The sequence below is a fragment of the Helicoverpa zea genome, chromosome 10 (assembly GCF_022581195.2).
Source record: "Helicoverpa zea isolate HzStark_Cry1AcR chromosome 10, ilHelZeax1.1, whole genome shotgun sequence".
NCBI lineage: Eukaryota > Metazoa > Arthropoda > Insecta > Lepidoptera > Noctuidae > Helicoverpa > Helicoverpa zea.
In genome coordinates, this window is record NC_061461.1 from 8446207 (window position 1) to 8464278 (window position 18072).

At 38.2% G+C, this 18072-nt stretch overlaps 3 protein-coding genes across 3 annotated transcripts; all 3 read right to left on the reverse strand.

Annotated features, from left to right (window-relative positions):
* Positions 1–1289: 1289 nt before the first annotated feature.
* Positions 1290–2421, reverse strand: LOC124633986 (cuticle protein 16.5-like). The gene is made up of 2 exons (XM_047169379.1): positions 2388–2421; positions 1290–2218 (listed from the first exon to the last, which is right to left on the reverse strand). Exons 1-2 carry the CDS (start codon positions 2397–2399, stop codon positions 1406–1408), a joined length of 825 nt encoding a protein of 274 aa, XP_047025335.1. The 5' UTR covers positions 2400–2421; the 3' UTR covers positions 1290–1405.
* Positions 2422–6131: 3710 nt separating this feature from the next.
* LOC124633985 (actin cytoskeleton-regulatory complex protein pan1-like) lies at positions 6132–7593 on the reverse strand. The gene is made up of 2 exons (XM_047169377.1): positions 7527–7593; positions 6132–7443 (listed from the first exon to the last, which is right to left on the reverse strand). The coding sequence occupies exons 1-2, from the start codon at positions 7536–7538 to the stop codon at positions 6211–6213; spliced, it is 1245 nt and encodes a 414-aa protein (XP_047025333.1). The 5' UTR covers positions 7539–7593; the 3' UTR covers positions 6132–6210.
* A 1345-nt stretch (positions 7594–8938) lies between these two features.
* Positions 8939–14142, reverse strand: LOC124634145 (ice-structuring glycoprotein-like). The gene is made up of 4 exons (XM_047169569.1): positions 14024–14142; positions 13110–13785; positions 9901–9986; positions 8939–9673 (listed from the first exon to the last, which is right to left on the reverse strand). The coding sequence occupies exons 1-4, from the start codon at positions 14033–14035 to the stop codon at positions 8996–8998; spliced, it is 1452 nt and encodes a 483-aa protein (XP_047025525.1). The 5' UTR covers positions 14036–14142; the 3' UTR covers positions 8939–8995.
* Between the last annotated feature and the right edge of the window lie 3930 nt (positions 14143–18072).

Below are 18072 nucleotides of genomic sequence, written 5' to 3' on the forward strand. Positions count from 1 at the left end.
TCAATTATTTTAAATGTGTAGGTGGTCGACCGGAAGAAAAAGGGAATAGGGATGGGACACATTGCTCGACGAATAGGGTGCGAAGTGTTGTGACATCGATCATAGATTATAGATTATAGACTAAGATTTACTTTGTTTAAAAACAATACCAAACAGAAACTATTATGTAGAAGTGGAAAACGCGATTTTCTGAAGTAAATTCAGAACGTTGTTTTATTTAAACATATAGAATATTTGAATTGTTCTGTAAAAAGCTGTCAGTTTGGTGTGTTTTTGAAGGGAAGATAACTTTTAGCTTACTTGTGTAGTATAAATAAATTTTCAAAAATTATACTTCGTTAATCCTATGGAACCTAAAGTCTGATTATTTTATGTTTGATTGAAAGTTTTAATCTCTGCAACTAGACTACAGGGCCGATTCGAAAAAAGGCCTTTTAAGTTTCAGATAAACTACTTTTAAGCTAGGTATTATAGATAGGTACTTGTAACTAGGTATTATTGATAGGTTGTATATGTTAATCCACGTACGCGAACTATTTTCCCAGAGTCGCAGGTCCCCATGTGAAAGTCAGTAAAATTTATATTTCCATAATAATTATGATTCAGGTAAAAAAGCTACTTCCGATCGTACCCCATAGTACCTCATGAAAAGATGCTCAATCATATGCGCTCGTTTTCTGTAGATTCAGGTATTTGACTTAATCTGAAATTTAAAACCAATAGTACTGGGGCACTGCCATGCCTTAATAGAGATAATTGGGTTTTGCTGCAACAAGCAACGTGTAGGCCCCTATTTCATGCATTTGCTTTTTTAGGTACCGTGCCTAACAAAAAGCTAAAGGTGACCATATTAGATGACTGCGCTATACATCTTTTCGTATGTCACCAGCCTGTATCTCATAGTACATATTATCATAGCTTTTCAATGATAATAGGTACTATATAATAAAATATGGTGTTCACTACTAACATGATTCACATGTCATACACTTTCATATAAAATATTACTATTTCTAAAAGAAGTGTATGTGAGTAACCTTTGATATTACGCAAATTGGGTCAAGAAAAATAAGGATTAAAAATACATCCTTTGGTGTTAGTTTCTGTTTGAGTGTGTTAAATGGTTTATTGTGATTTTTGTATATTTTCATACAATTGAAATAATTTCTGACAGGCATTCAATTCAATTTATGCCATTCTCACATAAAAAAACAACGAAATAATCAGGATTGTTTGTTCGTTGTATGGAGAAGGTAATGGAATTATTTTTGTAGGTAAGTAAAAAGGTATTTTTGTTATAACGTTTTTTTATTTCGTTATATATTTGGAATGTACAAACATTATAGAGTATTAAACAGTCGAGTATTCATGTACTAACAATAAATATTTATCAACAACTATTTCTTCACCATCCGTAGTTGGCTCCGAGTCCAGCGTATGAGACGTGAGAGACGGCGGGGGCAGCCGAGTAGGTGACAGCGGACTTGAGTACGGGAGCGGAGTACGCGGCCACGGCGGGAGCGGCGTAGCTCTTGGTCACCACGGGAGCGGCGGCGTATGATGTGTACGCGGGAGCGGCGTATGTCTTAGTGACCACGGGAGCGGCCGCGGCGTACGCGACAGGGGCGGAGTGAGTCGAGTACGAAGAGTAAGACACGGCAGGGGCAACAGCCTTAGCCACGATGGGGGCAGAGTAAGTGGTGGTGTAAGCAGGAGCTGAGTAGGTCTTAGTGACGACGGGAGCGGCCGCGGCGTAAGTCAGGGGAGCAGAGTGAGAGATAGAGGAGTAAGACACGGCAGGGGCGATAGACTTGGCGTACACTGGGGCAGAGTAGGTGGCGACAGCAGGAGCAGCGGTGTATGTGCTGTATGCAGGAGCAGCCAGGGTCTTGGTCACGACGGGGGCAGCAGCGTAGGTGGTGACTGCGGGTGCGGAGTGGGTAGAGATTGACTGGTAGGACACAGATGGGGCGTAAGACTTGGCTACGACGGGAGCGGCGGCATAGGTGGCGTAGGCGGGAGCGGCGTAGGTCTTGGCTACGACGGGCGCGGCGGCGTATGTGGCGACGGGAGCGTGAGCGGTGTGGGAAGAGAACGACATGGAGGAGACGGCGGGCGCCGAGCTGTACGCGACGGGCGCGCTATACGCTACGGGCGCGGCCGCTTGGAGAAGATGGCCGGCGGAGGCGAGGCTCGCCGCGCACAGGAATACTACGACCTAGAATAGGAACACAATAGATTATACATAAATCATAGTATAACTTTTAAATCACATCTGTTTTACAATCCAAATTGTTTATAGCACTTAAACATTTTTCACGTTCGTAACCTTTGACCAACGCCAAAATTACTTTTAAAAATTAATTCACAAAATATCAATGCTGTACCTTGGTGTACATGTTTGTTTTGAGTGTCGTTGTTGTGTGTAATTTTGGAGCACTTACTCTCGCTTTTATACGAGTGTGAGCGAACTGGTATTAGCATTGAATCTCTGTCCGGTACCGCCTGAAGCTATGTTTATTCCGGCTGTTGTAGTGCAAGTTTGATTTACACATCGTACATGGATTAGTGGTCTTGCAAAAAAATATTCATAATGATACGAATTGGCCGGATGGCTACTGATTGCTCAATTTCAATTTATTCGCTGCTGTTATAATACCTATGTTAAATAGGTAGTTGAAATTATCACCAAATTTTTTTGAGTGCCAGCAGATCTAGATATAATTTTATCCATTGATTCGACAAAACTAGAATCTTAAACAAAATGTTCAAGATTGATGTAATTTAAAAAAAAAACTTTAGCAGCTTGTGTTGAGCCCTCTTTCTTGTGTCTACTACTATTATAAGATGAATATACCCATAAAAATAAAACGAAATGAGTTTTTTTATCATTTCTAAGACATTTTAATATTTTCCTCATATAAAATGCCATTTCGCAAATATCTTGGGATTTTAACAGGAAACGAAATACGTATAACATTAATAAATCCTCTTACTGCTATATTATAAGTTACCTATGTCATGAAAGCGCCGTGTTCTGAGGGCACGGCAGTGCCCCAGCCAAGACTCGAGCAAAGCGGGCACGGCCGTACCATCTTTTCTCGGAGCGTTTCGCGGCTATTTCAGCCCCCTGTATCTTCCATGTGAACAAAGCTAGGAGTTTAGGTTTTCGACGACCAAGAGTAAGTATTAGAACAAGCTCAGTCTCAAAATTACAAGACATTTGAATAAATAGTTTACGAGTTATGAGCGATCAAAGTTACACCATTTTGTCACTGACTCACTGACCGATCATCAAAAGTCTAAGGTACTTCTAGCAAACTTAGAACCTTCAAATTTGGCACCAAGATAGGTTATTAGCTACATATAAAGGGAAAATTATAAAAACCTTAAAACTTAATAAAAAAATAGGAAACAAATTTATATTTGCGGTTTTTCAAGAACATTGTGTATGAATTTTGACTGCATTGATAACTTTGTTATTTATTTATGTACAAAATGTATTTGTTTTATTGTTACGTAGTGTGGTATATTGTTATTATGTATTAAATATACATACATATGAATAAAAAAGCTAGGTTAAAATGAAATGAATAATGATAAAATCTTTCATATTAATGCAGTGCGATGAATACTCCATGCTCGCTTGATAGATGGCGTTGTCCTGGTCTAAATCGCGCTATGGTTTCGTTACATAGCTTAGTATAAGTAGTACTTAAAAAAAAACTAATAATTTCATGTGATTGCGCCATCTACCTCTGAAATAAATCTCTTTTATTCTTAAAGATATTCGATTCAAAAATTCGTCAATTTCGAAATTTTTTACTTTATTAAAAAAAAAAATGTTGTTTACGTGCTACTTTAGAGGTGTACATATTTAGTTTGTTATATATTTAGTTAGTTGCATGTAAGTTAATTTAATTTGTTATATACTTAGAGAAGAAAGATACCTACAAAAAATAAATTAGATCCCACCAAAAACATTAAATGTAAAAAAAGCCAATCCTCTACGCAATTCCTCCACCGTAAAAAGTTTTGAGATCGCATAGAAGCCAAGTCCTGTTCAACTTTATTTGTAATAATAAATCAATATTTTGTGACTATATCAGTAGTTTTGTTCACATTACAATAATATTGTCTTGGCCATGAGCACAAGTTAAAAGTCGCTCCTCGTAATAATGTGTAAATACCATTGGATTGATAAATTCTATATGGACATGATTTTACGATTGGACTGATTATGGACTGATTGGAATTTGAGATCACCATGGACTAAACATGCGCCATAGTACATGTGCAGTTCATTGATGTTGGATGATTACTGACTGTCGGTCATTTAGTAACAATTGAATAAATTAAAAGTATTTAATTCTGTGATATTAAACTTCATGTTTGACTTTCACCTCTCCAAGATATGCTGTATTATATTTGTAGTTTATTGTGCTCATGGCCAAGTCAATATTATTGTAAAGTGAACGAAACTATTGATAGAGTCACAAAATATTGATTTATTATTACAAATAAAGTTGAACAGGACTTGGCTTCTATGCAATCTCAAAACTTTTTACGGTGGAGGAATTGCGTAGAGGATTAGCTTTTTTTACATTTAATGTTTTTGGTGGGATTAAAAATATAACAAATTGTATTAAACCAGGAAAAATAAAAAAGTACCTATAGTTATAGGTATTTCTCTTTAATCAGAAAACTGTTATGCGACGCAGTTTAACCCAAGTCCCGAAAGAACTAATTTCCAGACAACGATAAAAAGTAACCTACCTATGTTATTCTGCCACTACCAATTTTCATCCAAATCCATTAAATAGTATTTTACGTGAAAAAGTGATAATCATACATCCTTAGAAGACTGATCCCTAACAGAAAGCCATAGAACTATGAGTCGCTTGAAACTGCCGTTCATCACCAATAATGATGCGTATCAACTTCATTCAGACACACATTTAAAAGTAACCCAGTCAGTTACATCTTGACTCTATGTCGTAAGTGTGTATGTTCAATACCAGGGTTAAAAGGTCAAAACCAACAGGTTACCTACTAATTCGTGAACTTGACCTCTCAAGCTTACGATTTATAATATTACCATTTGTAAGCGTATTCACTGGGCAACAATGTTTCAGATACACAGTTTCTGAAACATCACGTAGATGTTTACAGCAACAATGTTTCGGAAATTCTGCCGTCCACATCGTCCACAGAAACAATATTATATGTTTCTGAAACAAAATTATTTGTTTCAGAAACACGTATATTTTGTTTCTGAAACAGTGTTTATAAACAATTGTTTCTCAGTGAATACATGGCTTAATGTTATAGCACAGTAGAAATGCATAACACTGCATTCCTAATACAAAATGTGCGATCAATTAAATAAATACTTTCAGAACACGCGTTGGACTGACAAGCATAGATGGCAAGAAACAAATGACTTTTGTTTTATATTCGAAAAACAAAAGAAATAATAAGGATACTACTGACACGAATCCCTTCTATTATATCAATAAACATATTAGTTATGGTGACCGCCAATACGCAAGCAATAATGTATAGTGACGAAATACGGAAGCAACCAGATATCCGACCGCACCACAAAAGGAGGGTAATGTGTTTTCTGTAGTAAGATATTCACCGTTAGCTCATGATTAGTCTATGAGACGACCCCATACACTGATTACATATTTCATGGCGTCAATATTACGTCATTATCATTTTATAACAATATGTTAATGAATTACATACTTGTCAATGTAAATTAAAGCGCTTTTTTTACACTATCGAACGATCTTGAGTTAATTTTATTTCTGCCAGTTGTAAACAAGGCTGAGAGTAAAACAGGTCTGCGAATTAAATAACTCTTTCGTCGTTTTATGCAATTTTAATAATATTATTGTTCATAATAACATTTATCATACAAAAATACATGTTAAACCTGAAAGCTGAACCTAGCAGAAGAACAAAATAGACTAGACTATAAAACACGTTTTTATTCCAAACGCGAGATCATATTCATATCGACAAACACGGAAGCTAATGCAACTTAAAATGATTGCATCAAATTTTTATTAAATTGCGAAATAAATGGCAAGCAACGCGTCAAAATAAAACGATAATTTTTATAATTTAGCAAATGCATTTATTTACAAAACAAAATGTAACAATAAATATGACTATTCTAATGGTTTGAAAATATCTACATCACCATCCGTAAGTGACTCCCAAACCGTTGAAAGTGACTCTAGAAACTTCTGAAGCGGGAGAGAAGACTACAGATTTGGCATAGCCCTTCGGTTGGGCAACATTTGGAACAACAGCTACTGAGTGATATTTCACCCCAGCACCACTAGAAGTAACCTGAGCAGGGTCACTGTTTACTTGTTGTTGGCTATAAGTAGTAGCTGTAGGAACAGGAATTTGTTGCACAGAAGAGTGATGAGTTTCCACAGAGGGATAAATAACTGGAACAGGTATGGGTTTTGTCACAGGTACTTGGACGGGTGCATACCTTATGAGTGCGGGAGCTGATTCATATCTGGGAGCAGTTGGAGGATGAGCAGTGACTGAGTTGTATGACTCTACTGCAACGCTCTTAGATGCAACGGGTACGGAGGGTATAGGAATAGATTTTACCAAAGGATTAGCATAATTGTACGTAAATTTTGGGACTGGAATGTTTTGTTGTGGAGCTTGATTAACAGCTTGAACGTGATTCACTTGGTATGTGGCCACAGCAGGGGATTGTGCTTGAACTCCTTGAGGTTGCACTGGTGCAGTATTCGCTGAAAGCGGCACCAAGTAGTATTGTTGTTCGGGAGCAGAATTAATGGAGTATGCAGGTACAGCATTCTGATTAACATAACGAGAAGGGGGTTGAACATTTACTGCTCTGTTGGATTCCACAACTGTCTTTGAGGCAACGATGGGAGCAGGAGTGAACGGCCTTGGTGCCGCAACATTATTGACATATACCACAGGATTGACATTTTGTCCTTGGCTGGCGTAAATGTTGGAACCTTGGGCATTGTAAGTGCCAGATGACCCAATAGATACGGTTTTTGCAGGAACGGATACTGTATAGTACTGGTTTACTGGTTGAGCAACCGGTATGTATCCTGCATTCTTGTATTGTTGAGACGAGGATTGAGAAGCCACTGGAGCCGAAGTAGAGGCAGCTTTCTGACTTTGAATAGGTATTCTGTAGGCTTGTACGACTGCAGGTTTGACATCATAAGCGTAGTTCTGGCGTTGGGTTGGCAAGTATGCAGATGTAGGTGATGCTACTTGCTGATATGAAGCGTCAGAGGGCAAAGCCAGGTGATCACCGGGCGCCGCGTATGCATCTGCATCCGGATAATGCGTAGCAGCATTCTGGTCCTTGGAATCTGATGCACTTCCGCATAAAAATATCCCAGCACACAGAAGTATAGCAAACTGGAAACAAACACAGTGCTCATTAGTATGATATTATCACGTCACTGATTATAATATTATGTTAAATTAGAATACATAATCACCTCTCTAAACATGTTGATGCCGATACTTTTGATGACAAAATAACACCGGTGAACACGTGCACTCACTTTTATACCATCTTCGTAAAACTGGTATCTAATCCTAAAAGATTCTTTATGCAATTCAAATTTTAAAAGACGGTCATTGAAAAAATGACCTTTATGGCGTTGAGTTAAGGTGTATATTTATCACGTGCTAAGATTGTGGTGGTAAAGACTCGAAAGAGGTTTCCTATGTCAGATTATGCGTACATACGTCACTAGTATTCCTTATAGCAACTATACTTAACTGGTTCGATTAACAAACATTATTGGCAAAGTTCCTTTAGACCTTATAGTAAAACGAATGTGGGCCACTTTTATTTCTTAAAATTTACAACATACGAACGTCATACCTTATTTCAATTTACTCCTAGTTAAAAATATTCGATAACGGCACACAGAAGACTCTTATTTTTATATGTGTAAATGCCTGTGCTGACGAGTTATTTTCATATCAATATATTATTTATTTCATCAATATACATTTAACTTCATGTTAAACATATCACTTAAGTTTAGTATAAATGATTGTTACACTTACAATTTTTTATACGTCAATTCAAAATGTAATTTAATATTAGATGTAAACAACTGCTGGCTAACCTAATAAATAAATAAAATATCCTTATTTGCTATCACAAACCTCCTCAATAGATGATCACAATTGATAAGCATTTACCCACTATCGACACTATTAATTAGAATCAATTTAATAATGTATGAAGTTTCACTCAAAATTACGTCGATGACAAAATTTCTAGACCATATTCCTACATAATTAGATAAATAATATTATAAAATAATGTGAAAGTTTTGAGGACAAATTAACAGGTGTCTGTCACTCTTAATTTCAGATGTGTTTTAAATTATCACTAAATATTTGTTAATAACATTTTCATAACTTAGCTAACCTTCTACGAGTTTACCGTATAAGGTAATTGAGAGTGCAGTTATCGCAAAAAAGAGCTTAATTTTATCTAAGCTTTTGGTTAAAAGTTTCGGTCATACTGCTATTTCGACTAGTGGCATTTCTGAATTCATGTTAATTGTTTCTGAATTCATGTTAATTGTTCATGATAATAACTAGAGGTATTTTTGGATTCATAATAATTGAAGTGTCAGCATATCAAATATAAATAATTAACAATACCATCCTAATTAGTTATTTTAATTGAAATGTGAGATGAATTAAGTAGGCACCAATACATTTAAATTACATATCAGTGAGGATGTTTTTGATTCTGCCACATCAACTAATGTCATACTTTAATGTTGATGTTACATAGAGGTATTTCACTTAGCTTAACGCTTTTATGATATCATATTTTTATATCATCTTTTTAAGATAGGAAATCAAACGAAAGAGTAAGTTATAGAGAGTCGTTTTATTTTATAATTTGTCTATTTACAAGAACACATTTTGATCCAGTTTACCAACCGTGGTTACCGTACGCGACAGTCTTGAGGACGGGAGCGGCGTGGGCGTAGGCAGCCACGGGAGCAGCGGCGTAGGTCTTAGCCACCAGGGGAGCGGAGTACGCGGCGTACGCGGCGGGGGCGTACGCGGAGCCGTGAGCGGTGTGGGTGGAGTACGACGACACGGAGGAGACGGCGGGGGAGATGGTCTTGGTCACCACAGCGGGGGCGGAGTACGCAGCCACGGCGGGAGCGGCGTACGCGGCGTACGCAGCGGGAGCAGCGTAGGCGACGGGAGCGACGGCCTTAGCCACGATGGGGGCGGCGGCGTAGGTGGCGACGGGGGAGCCGTGAGAGGTGCTGGTGGAGTAGGAAGAGATGGAGCTCACAGCGGGGGAGATGGTCTTGGTGACGACGGCGGGGGCAGCGGCGTAGGTGGCTACGGGCGCGGCGTACGCGGCGACGGCGGGAGCGGCGTAGGCCTTGGCTACGATGGGGGCGGCGGCGTAGGCAGCGTATTGGCCACCGTGCGCGGTTTGGGTGGAGTAGGACGAGATGGAGGAGACGGCGGGGCTGATGGTCTTGGTCACCACGGCGGGAGCGGCGATGGCGTGCGCGCTGTAAGCCAGGGGAGCGGCTTCATACAGGCCGCTGGCACGGGCCACACCCACGGCGCAAAGAGCGATGATCAACTGAAATAACACATTTGATTTAGTCAGAACTTACTCAAAAAGTTTTTTCAGGAACCTATTTCCTTCCTCTGATGATCACAAATCAATTTTTGTTTACAAATTACAATAAATTTTATTCATTAATCTGGGCGTCAAAGTTCTTATTATTCACAAGTCACTGGAGGTATTTCATTGAACACAAACTGTATCAGAATGTAATTTAATATAGGAAATATGTATGTCTGTACCTTGGCGTACATGTTTATTCTGCAATTGTTGGCAACTGAATAATTTTGACAGGAGGTGCTCCGGTTTTTATACGAATAGACCGCGTCTACATTGTTCAATACACTTTCATTGTCAAGGCAAGCTAGACGGCAGCCGTACCACCGTACTGAGTAAGTTCGTACGGCGATGAATCAAAATCGAGAATTTTAATAATTAATTTAAAAATTGTTGGTATCGTTAATTGTTTTAATGATATTTTTTAATTATTTAGAAATAACCTAAAGTCGCAATATTTTGGTAATTAAATACAATATTACTTTAATATGCTTCATACATTTTAAAGGATGGTAATTTTGGAGCACCATCGATCAGCTACGCAGGTGTTATTTCGGGATAGTAATTAAACCCATAGACTCGGCAGGATAGAATTATGAGATGACAGCTATTATAACGATAGTTCTGTGATTGGTTAGCTCGTATATCTTGTCAAATTTTCAACTTTATTGATAAGAACATAAGGTTGATATATCGTCAAGTTGTCAGGAAGTGTCATGTTTTTTAACTGTTTATTTGGACTATCTTGTTCACCTTGTGATCACTAGGTACCGGAACTGCTTAATCTGAGTTCGATTCCCAGGAAGAATCATTTTTTACAGACTTTTTTATTCTTGATTTGCGCTTACGTTCGATAGGGTAAGCTTGTCGTATGTAGCTTGTTGTATTACGTAGAGGGCACGTTAAACTGTAGGTCCCAGATGTCATTGAAAATCTTTGGCAGTCGTAATTACGGGTAGTCGTAGTCAGAAGCCAGTAATTCTAACACCAGTGCTACCAAGGGGTATTGGGTTGCTCTGGTAACTGGGTTGAGGAAGTCAGATAAAGCCGTCGTTTCTTGTAAAACACTGGTTCCTACTTAGCTGCGTCCGGTTAGACTGGAAGCCGATCCCAACATAGTTGAGAAAAGGATCGCAAAATGATGATTTAAAGATGAAATTTTAAAGATGTTTTGTGAATGTGAATTCAATGAATGTAATGATTGAAGTGTCATCATTGACATTTGTGTAATTGGGATATATGTACGTAACTTATTAAAACCATCAAATTAGGAGTGTAGTTACTCTGCTATTGCTACTCTCTCAGAGACTATTGTCATGTTATTATCTTTTCTTGAAGCAGGAAGTATAAGATATTATCCTTTTTCGTCTCACATAGGTAAGAAGTAAGTCAGGACATATAATGTCAGATAAGCCTGTTTTTAGTGCGTTTAAGCAATTAAGTGAATTACATTCATATGCCTTTGTTCCTGTGTGGTTTGTTTATCGAATTCCCTAAGAAGCTTCTCAATTCAGGTGTCTGAATGTATTTTTTTCTTATAATTTCTAAAATTCTTTTAACATTCGTATTTGTGAGTGTTCATACTCTTCTATACAGTCTATTTCTGGGTATGACTTATGAGCATAATTAAATGCTGTTGTAATTTAATATTTTATTTTATTCGTCTTTCATTGAATTAAACGTTACTTTATTTGTGAAATAATGAAGGTTATTTGACGAAATCTAGGCATTTATTAATGTGCTTGTTGGAGGTTGTGGTTGAGGGTGTTGGATTGGAGACTGAAAGGGGAACTAAAAGATGAATGGATTGTCTTTGTTTTTACAGGAAAAATAACATAAAATTGCTCTTGAAAGTCTGTAATCTCTTACTCTTTCCATGCAAAGAGGAACATAAGTAGTTAAACACTTTCGAAATACTTTGTACTACAGTAGTATCTACTGAGCGTTTTTACTAAATGAATGAAATTCAGTCATTTGTAAAAAAAGCTCTTCCTCTGCTGTACTCTCTCCTCCGCTTGAGTGGGGCAAGGCCTAAATCTTTCTGCCGGGGCTGTGGGATTGTTCGAAAGAGTTACCTACCGCGGCACTTGTACATAAAAGGCCTACGCCGGAACACGACGGTTTTTAGTCAGTAAGAGTCTGACCTCATTTCTGTTAACCCACAGCGGGACCATTTGATAATTTTTTTGACGTCGTTGAAAAAAAAGGCCTAACTCTTCTATAAGGGTGGACTTTAATGGCTTTTCTCGTTGGCAAACAGGCTGTTATAGACTCATTCTGACCAACACCCATTCATGTACTTTTCCTCGTATTTTGTGTTCCATGGCATTTCTAACGAAAACTACGTCTTGGCGCGTACTGCGATTTTTCAATCGCGCCATAATTTTTGCGCAGAAAGTCAATTTATATGTTAGAATGGGAATGCGTGCGCTGTAATAGGTGATTATTGGTAGCATCGGTTTCTATATCGATCATCACATAATTATGTTTGTCTCAAAGTAATAAAGTCCGTTAAACGGACTCCGTTTATCGCAGTCTAGATTTTTAAGATTATCTATAAATTATTCACGATCTATACATATTAACAACATTATTGCTCAATGAAATATGTATTACTAAAAATATTTAAATAAACACTTAAGGTCACGGGATAAAGGAACTGCTCGTGCTGACTAATCTAAGCACGAGTTCTTTAGTGTAAAGTGGACACCGATCAGAAAATTACACGAACAATGGCAAACAAAATCATGATTCATTCATAAATGGACCAAGAATAGGCACAGTTTTATTATATTGTAATAATCAAAAGACTGCTTTTCGTAATATAATTGTAAGTGGAGCTGTAATTAGTATGCAAAATGTTTGTATAAATAAATAAAATGCGCAATCAATGTTCGCAAAAATGTGTCAAGTTTAACTATGTACGCGCATTTAGTATTTTTAGTAAGTCTTTATTTATTTATTTAGTAAGGTACACCAACGACATTTTTACAAATAGCTTAAATTTTTATAAACATTTATCCTCCATACAGTGCAAAAACGTCACTTAAAGGTGTACACACCATTCGTATGGAAAGTAACAATCATAAATACATTAGATTAAATTGCATTACATTGAATCATTATATTAGATTATTTAGAGTGGATGTTTTGAATAGGTAAGATAATTTATGTACATATAAGACTTTGTAGGTATAACATACATAGCATATTAAGTATTTCCGGTACTTTGAGCACCAAATATAAAAGCATATAGATAGGTACACTTCACAGTGTGTGAAGGTGATGCGATATCTTAAAATTTAGGATAAGAAATTAAACGATAGGGTAAATTATGGCGAGTCGTTTTATTTTATAATTTGTCTATTTACAAGAACACATTGTGATCCAGTTTACCAACCGTGGTTACCGTACGCGACGGTCTTGAGGACGGGAGCGGCGTGGGCGTAGGCAGCCACGGGAGCAGCGGCGTAGGTCTTAGCCACCAGGGGGGCGGAGTACGCGGCGTACGCGGCGGGGGCGTACGCGGAGCCGTGCGCGGTGTGGGTGGAGTACGACGACACGGAGGAGACGGCGGGGGAGATGGTCTTGGTCACCACAGCGGGGGCGGAGTACGCAGCCACGGCGGGAGCGGCGTACGCGGCGTAAGCAGCGGGAGCGGCGTAGGCGACGGGAGCGACGGCCTTAGCCACGATGGGGGCGGCGGCGTAGGTGGCGACGGGGGAGCCGTGAGAGGTGCTGGTGGAGTAGGAGGAGATGGAGCTCACAGCGGGGGAGATGGTCTTGGTGACGACGGCGGGGGCAGCGGCGTAGGTGGCTACGGGCGCGGCGTACGCGGCGACGGCGGGAGCGGCGTAGGCCTTGGCTATGATCGGGGAGGCGGCGTAGGCAGCGTATTGGCCACCGTGCGCGGTCTGGGTCGAGTAGGACGAGATGGAGGAGACGGCGGGGCTGATGGTCTTGGTCACCACGGCGGGAGCGGCGATGGCGTGCGCGCTGTAAGCCAGGGGAGCGGCTTCATACAGGCCGCTGGCACGGGCCACACCCACGGCGCAAAGAGCGATGATCAACTGAAATAAGACATTTAATTATTATTCAAAAATTATGAAAACAAGTTTGATCCATAATTTTATTTCCTGGTTTAATTTAAAATATTTTTAGTGCCACACTTCAAATTATTAATTCTTCTACATGCTCCCTCATTTAGAAAAAGCTGTCCTGGATTTGCTTGTTTTTAGGGGAATACCCAAATCGCAAAATTTTTGTTAACACAAAATTATATCCTTAAGTAATAAATCTTTTTAGTACCTTGGCGTACATGTTTATTCTGCAAATGTTGGCAACTGAATAATTTTGACAGGAGGTGCTCCGGTTTTTATACGAATAGATCGCGTCTACATTGTCCAATTCACTTTCATTGTCAAGGTGAGCTGGCGTACTGAGCGCCGGGTAAGTAGCCTACGCCTGTGACTCAGAGATAGCCTTTCGAATCCGTTTGTTCCGTGCTTACAGAAGTATAGGGCGGACACAGCCTTGGGCCGAAGCTACTAACTTGGCTACTATTCGTCCTCGTTTATGATATATCGCAACTAGTATCGATTTTTCGTTATACATAATACACTGCAAAGGTCAGAATTAAGTACTACGTACTTATCTAGTGTGTGAATAAAAAATTGCGTTTCTGTTTTTGGCAAGATTATTAATTAATTTAAAAGTATTGTGTAAACTTGTTACAAACTGTGTGTGTTTCTTTTCTAAAATAATTAATTAAATTTATTTTTCATCCTCAACTAGAAGGTAATATAAGATTCATTAAATTAAAATTTATTAATTAATTATTATGTTACGAATGTGTTAGTCAAATTGTTAAGGATTTTCAAGCGTAGTATACACCTATGTTTAGCATACCTATCTGAGAATCTTCTTAATTACCTAAAAGTTGTAAGCATGGCATTACCAACTTTTATTATAGCTAAACGTACTTAGCTCAATAAAAAGAAGTAAGTAGATATAAAATATCGAATACAATAGCCTATTCAAATAGTCCAGCCTGCATAAAATTATAAATAACGAACTTTTGCCAATATAGAGCCGGAACAGTACGCGACAATAAATTCGTGTAAATTGAAATTGGCGAAACACAATCAGGCCGACATATCAAGGACGTGGTCGGATCTTATTTCCTTAAACTTATGAACAAGACTATGGGTTGTAACTTTGCGAGCACGTGTAGGCAGTTTTAAAGTCTTTGTTACTGGTTGCGCAATATTGCGAAGTAACTAATAAGCGCAAAGACACTATCTCAGTGAAGCTTTAAGCAAGTCTAGACAAAGTTTTTATGAAATCTGCCCATTGCATATGGCAAAAAAAAAATCACATTCATTTTTTGTAAATTAAAGAACATAAGGGAATACTTATATATGGAGTACCTAAGAATATGAAGGAGTAGGTACATAACGGAGTAGGTACATAGGGAGTGTACATGAGGAAGTAATATAAACGAGTACAAATAGAAACTATTTAAGAATAAGGGAGTGCATAAGAAGAGCACATATTATAGGGCAGTACAAAATTGAAGTTTATGAGGAAGTACATTAAGGGAGTTTATAGGAATATATTAAGAAGAAAGTGCCTAAAAAGTAGAAAAAAGTGGGCAATGAGCATGCACATAGTGTCCAATACGGTAGATCCGACACTGCAGCGCATTCACACTAGCGGATTTGTGGTGTGTACCTATAGGTTTGTTCAGTTTTTCTACGCACCAAAAATCCTGTTGCGGTTTCAGGTGTCCTCGTTTGTACCAGTTGTAGTTGTTGTAGGTACCTTTCGCACGCATGACACCGCCCTTTTGCCAACAAGAGTTGCCGTGCGGAAAATCCGTAAGTGTAAGAGCGCCTACTCCTCAAACATCGGCAAACCAAGGACGCTCGTAAAGGTACCTACTTTGACGAAGTTGATATTTGTCGCAGTGAAAGAAGCCACGCCGAGGCAAACCGGATCACTACAGTTCCTGGCGCAAGTGCTGATACCCTTTCGGCACTGTTATTAAAATTAATCACGAAGGCCGGACTGCAAACTACCGGTCGCGTGACGTAAAATATATAGGTAGGTTTGTTTACATTACTTACCTTCTTGAATATGGATTATTGGTATTATAGACTTTTACATGCGTATTTAGAAATTGGTCTTAACTTACCTGACTATGAAAACTGCAAAGCAATTGCAGAGGGTCGCAGATAGCTTCCAACCGGTCCGTTGTAAATCAGCGGGGGATGTTCAGCAGTGGTCGTGCTATGACTAAAATGACGGACAAATCTTTAGTTCTAAAGAATTATAAATTTTGGATTTGAAATAATATAAATTCCCATTTTTATTCGTCGTTAGATGACTAAGCAGTTCCGTGTGCGGGCCATAGACATAATAATATTGTTAGTTGTTGATACGTAGGTAGGTACAAACATCAGTCATTGGTCCTAAAAGTAAGTCTAAGGCCATATACAGAAAGAAAGCTGGAAGAAGCTGGAAACTTATAAGCGCTTATAAGTTTTCAGCTTTTGTCGGAGCCGGTCAGCGCTTATCGGCGCGTGTTCAGATATTTTCCTGCGCGGGTTACCAGCGCTGTCAAGCGCCGATAAGCGCTTATAAGTTCCAGATTATTCCAGCTTTCTTTCTGTATACGGCCTAAGTCTTGTTTTAACTACTAATGCGAGTGCAAAAAAGGAGCTACATTTAGACGGCCCCCAGTCTCCACCCTAAGGTCATTGACCATAAATCGTTAAAAAAACATGTCGTACATAACGACGAACACGGTAATGTTGCAACCGGTACACTTAATATATCAACAAGTGCACTCGCTTTAGGTCATGACACGATTACAGATTTATTAAAGCTTGTAAAAAAAACTCGCTCTTATCTATATCTACTTAAGATATAGATTAGAACGAGTTTTTTTTTTGAAGCTGAAGTAGTAGGTACCTAAGTGTTTTCACAAAATATTTGATTTTCTATCTTGTACCTATAATCTACACGGTAAAATCTCCTCCATTAAGCACCTTTCTTTGTTCCTGCCTCTTGGTAAATAAAAGCTCATCAGATTGCTAATAAAAGGCAGAACTTTTATTAGCACTATATAACATGTAACTTAATTAACGCACATCCTGAAATTAGTTTGTTCAGAATCGTTTACTGAATCGATTTATATCATTTTTAATATAGGTAATTCTTTATCCCAAAAATAATTAAAACTACGGAAATTATTGTCATATTATACTTCGGCCGTTCAGAGAATGCGTTCCTGACACCTATCAGTTAGTCACGACTAGTGATGGGCACAACATAACACTGAGTTCGTTACCGTTCCTTCAAAATGAACCGCCGCATTATTTTAAGATTATTTTCGTTTTAAATTGGCGGAATCATTTGTTTTATATTTTAGTTATTTAAGTGGAAACCAAAAAAAGGTAATATTCATATAATAAAATTGTTTTATTTATTCTTTGTTACAAGTACATTGAATTGAATGTGCGAACAGAATATTAATCAGACTCCGATTTGCTTGAGGAGGTGGTGTCTTCATCATCATCTTCGCCTACATGTATAATTATATTATTATCAATAACAGAATCAATCCTGATATCTCGGTCTAACAAAAGCCGGGTAATCAAATAAAAACAGATCGAAAACACTTGAAAAACGTGGTCTATGCGCACGAAACGACAACGGACGACTGTTTTAGCGTCACAAAATGGCGGCCCATAACGCCATTTGGGGTTACCATTTTTAATCTAAGTATAAAAATGCGGTTTGGTCATAGTTTTATTTTTATATTTCATAAACGTTATAATTAAGTCTTATAGTCCATTATTTTCCAATTCTTAAAAAGAAAATCAAAACGTATTATTTTATATTATAACTGTATAAGAACAGATTACGATACTTGCCTGTTATTTTTAGCACAGCACTACAAAATATAAACCGCTGACATAACCTTGTAATAGCGCAGTATAGATTTAGAAAAATATTGTTTACCAAGTTATTTGACACTCAGTTTGGCACAAAATTATAACATTCATTGATTATTGATATAATAATGTTGTTTTAATGCTCCTCAATTGTTAAAACGGTAAACAACCAGCAAAAATATTTTTATCGTAACTGCAACGCCATTGCAAAGTTACGTCGTCAGTTCAATCGCGACGTGTCAGGAACGCATTCTCTGAATGGCCGAACTATAACCCTGTACAGTCAAAACAAATTCAAATAGACCGTAACTCAAAGTAATAAGACTTCGTGTATTGTCGGCTTTTTCCGTAGTTTCGTTATGTTGTGTCGAGACGAGCGGCGCGCGGCGCGATATT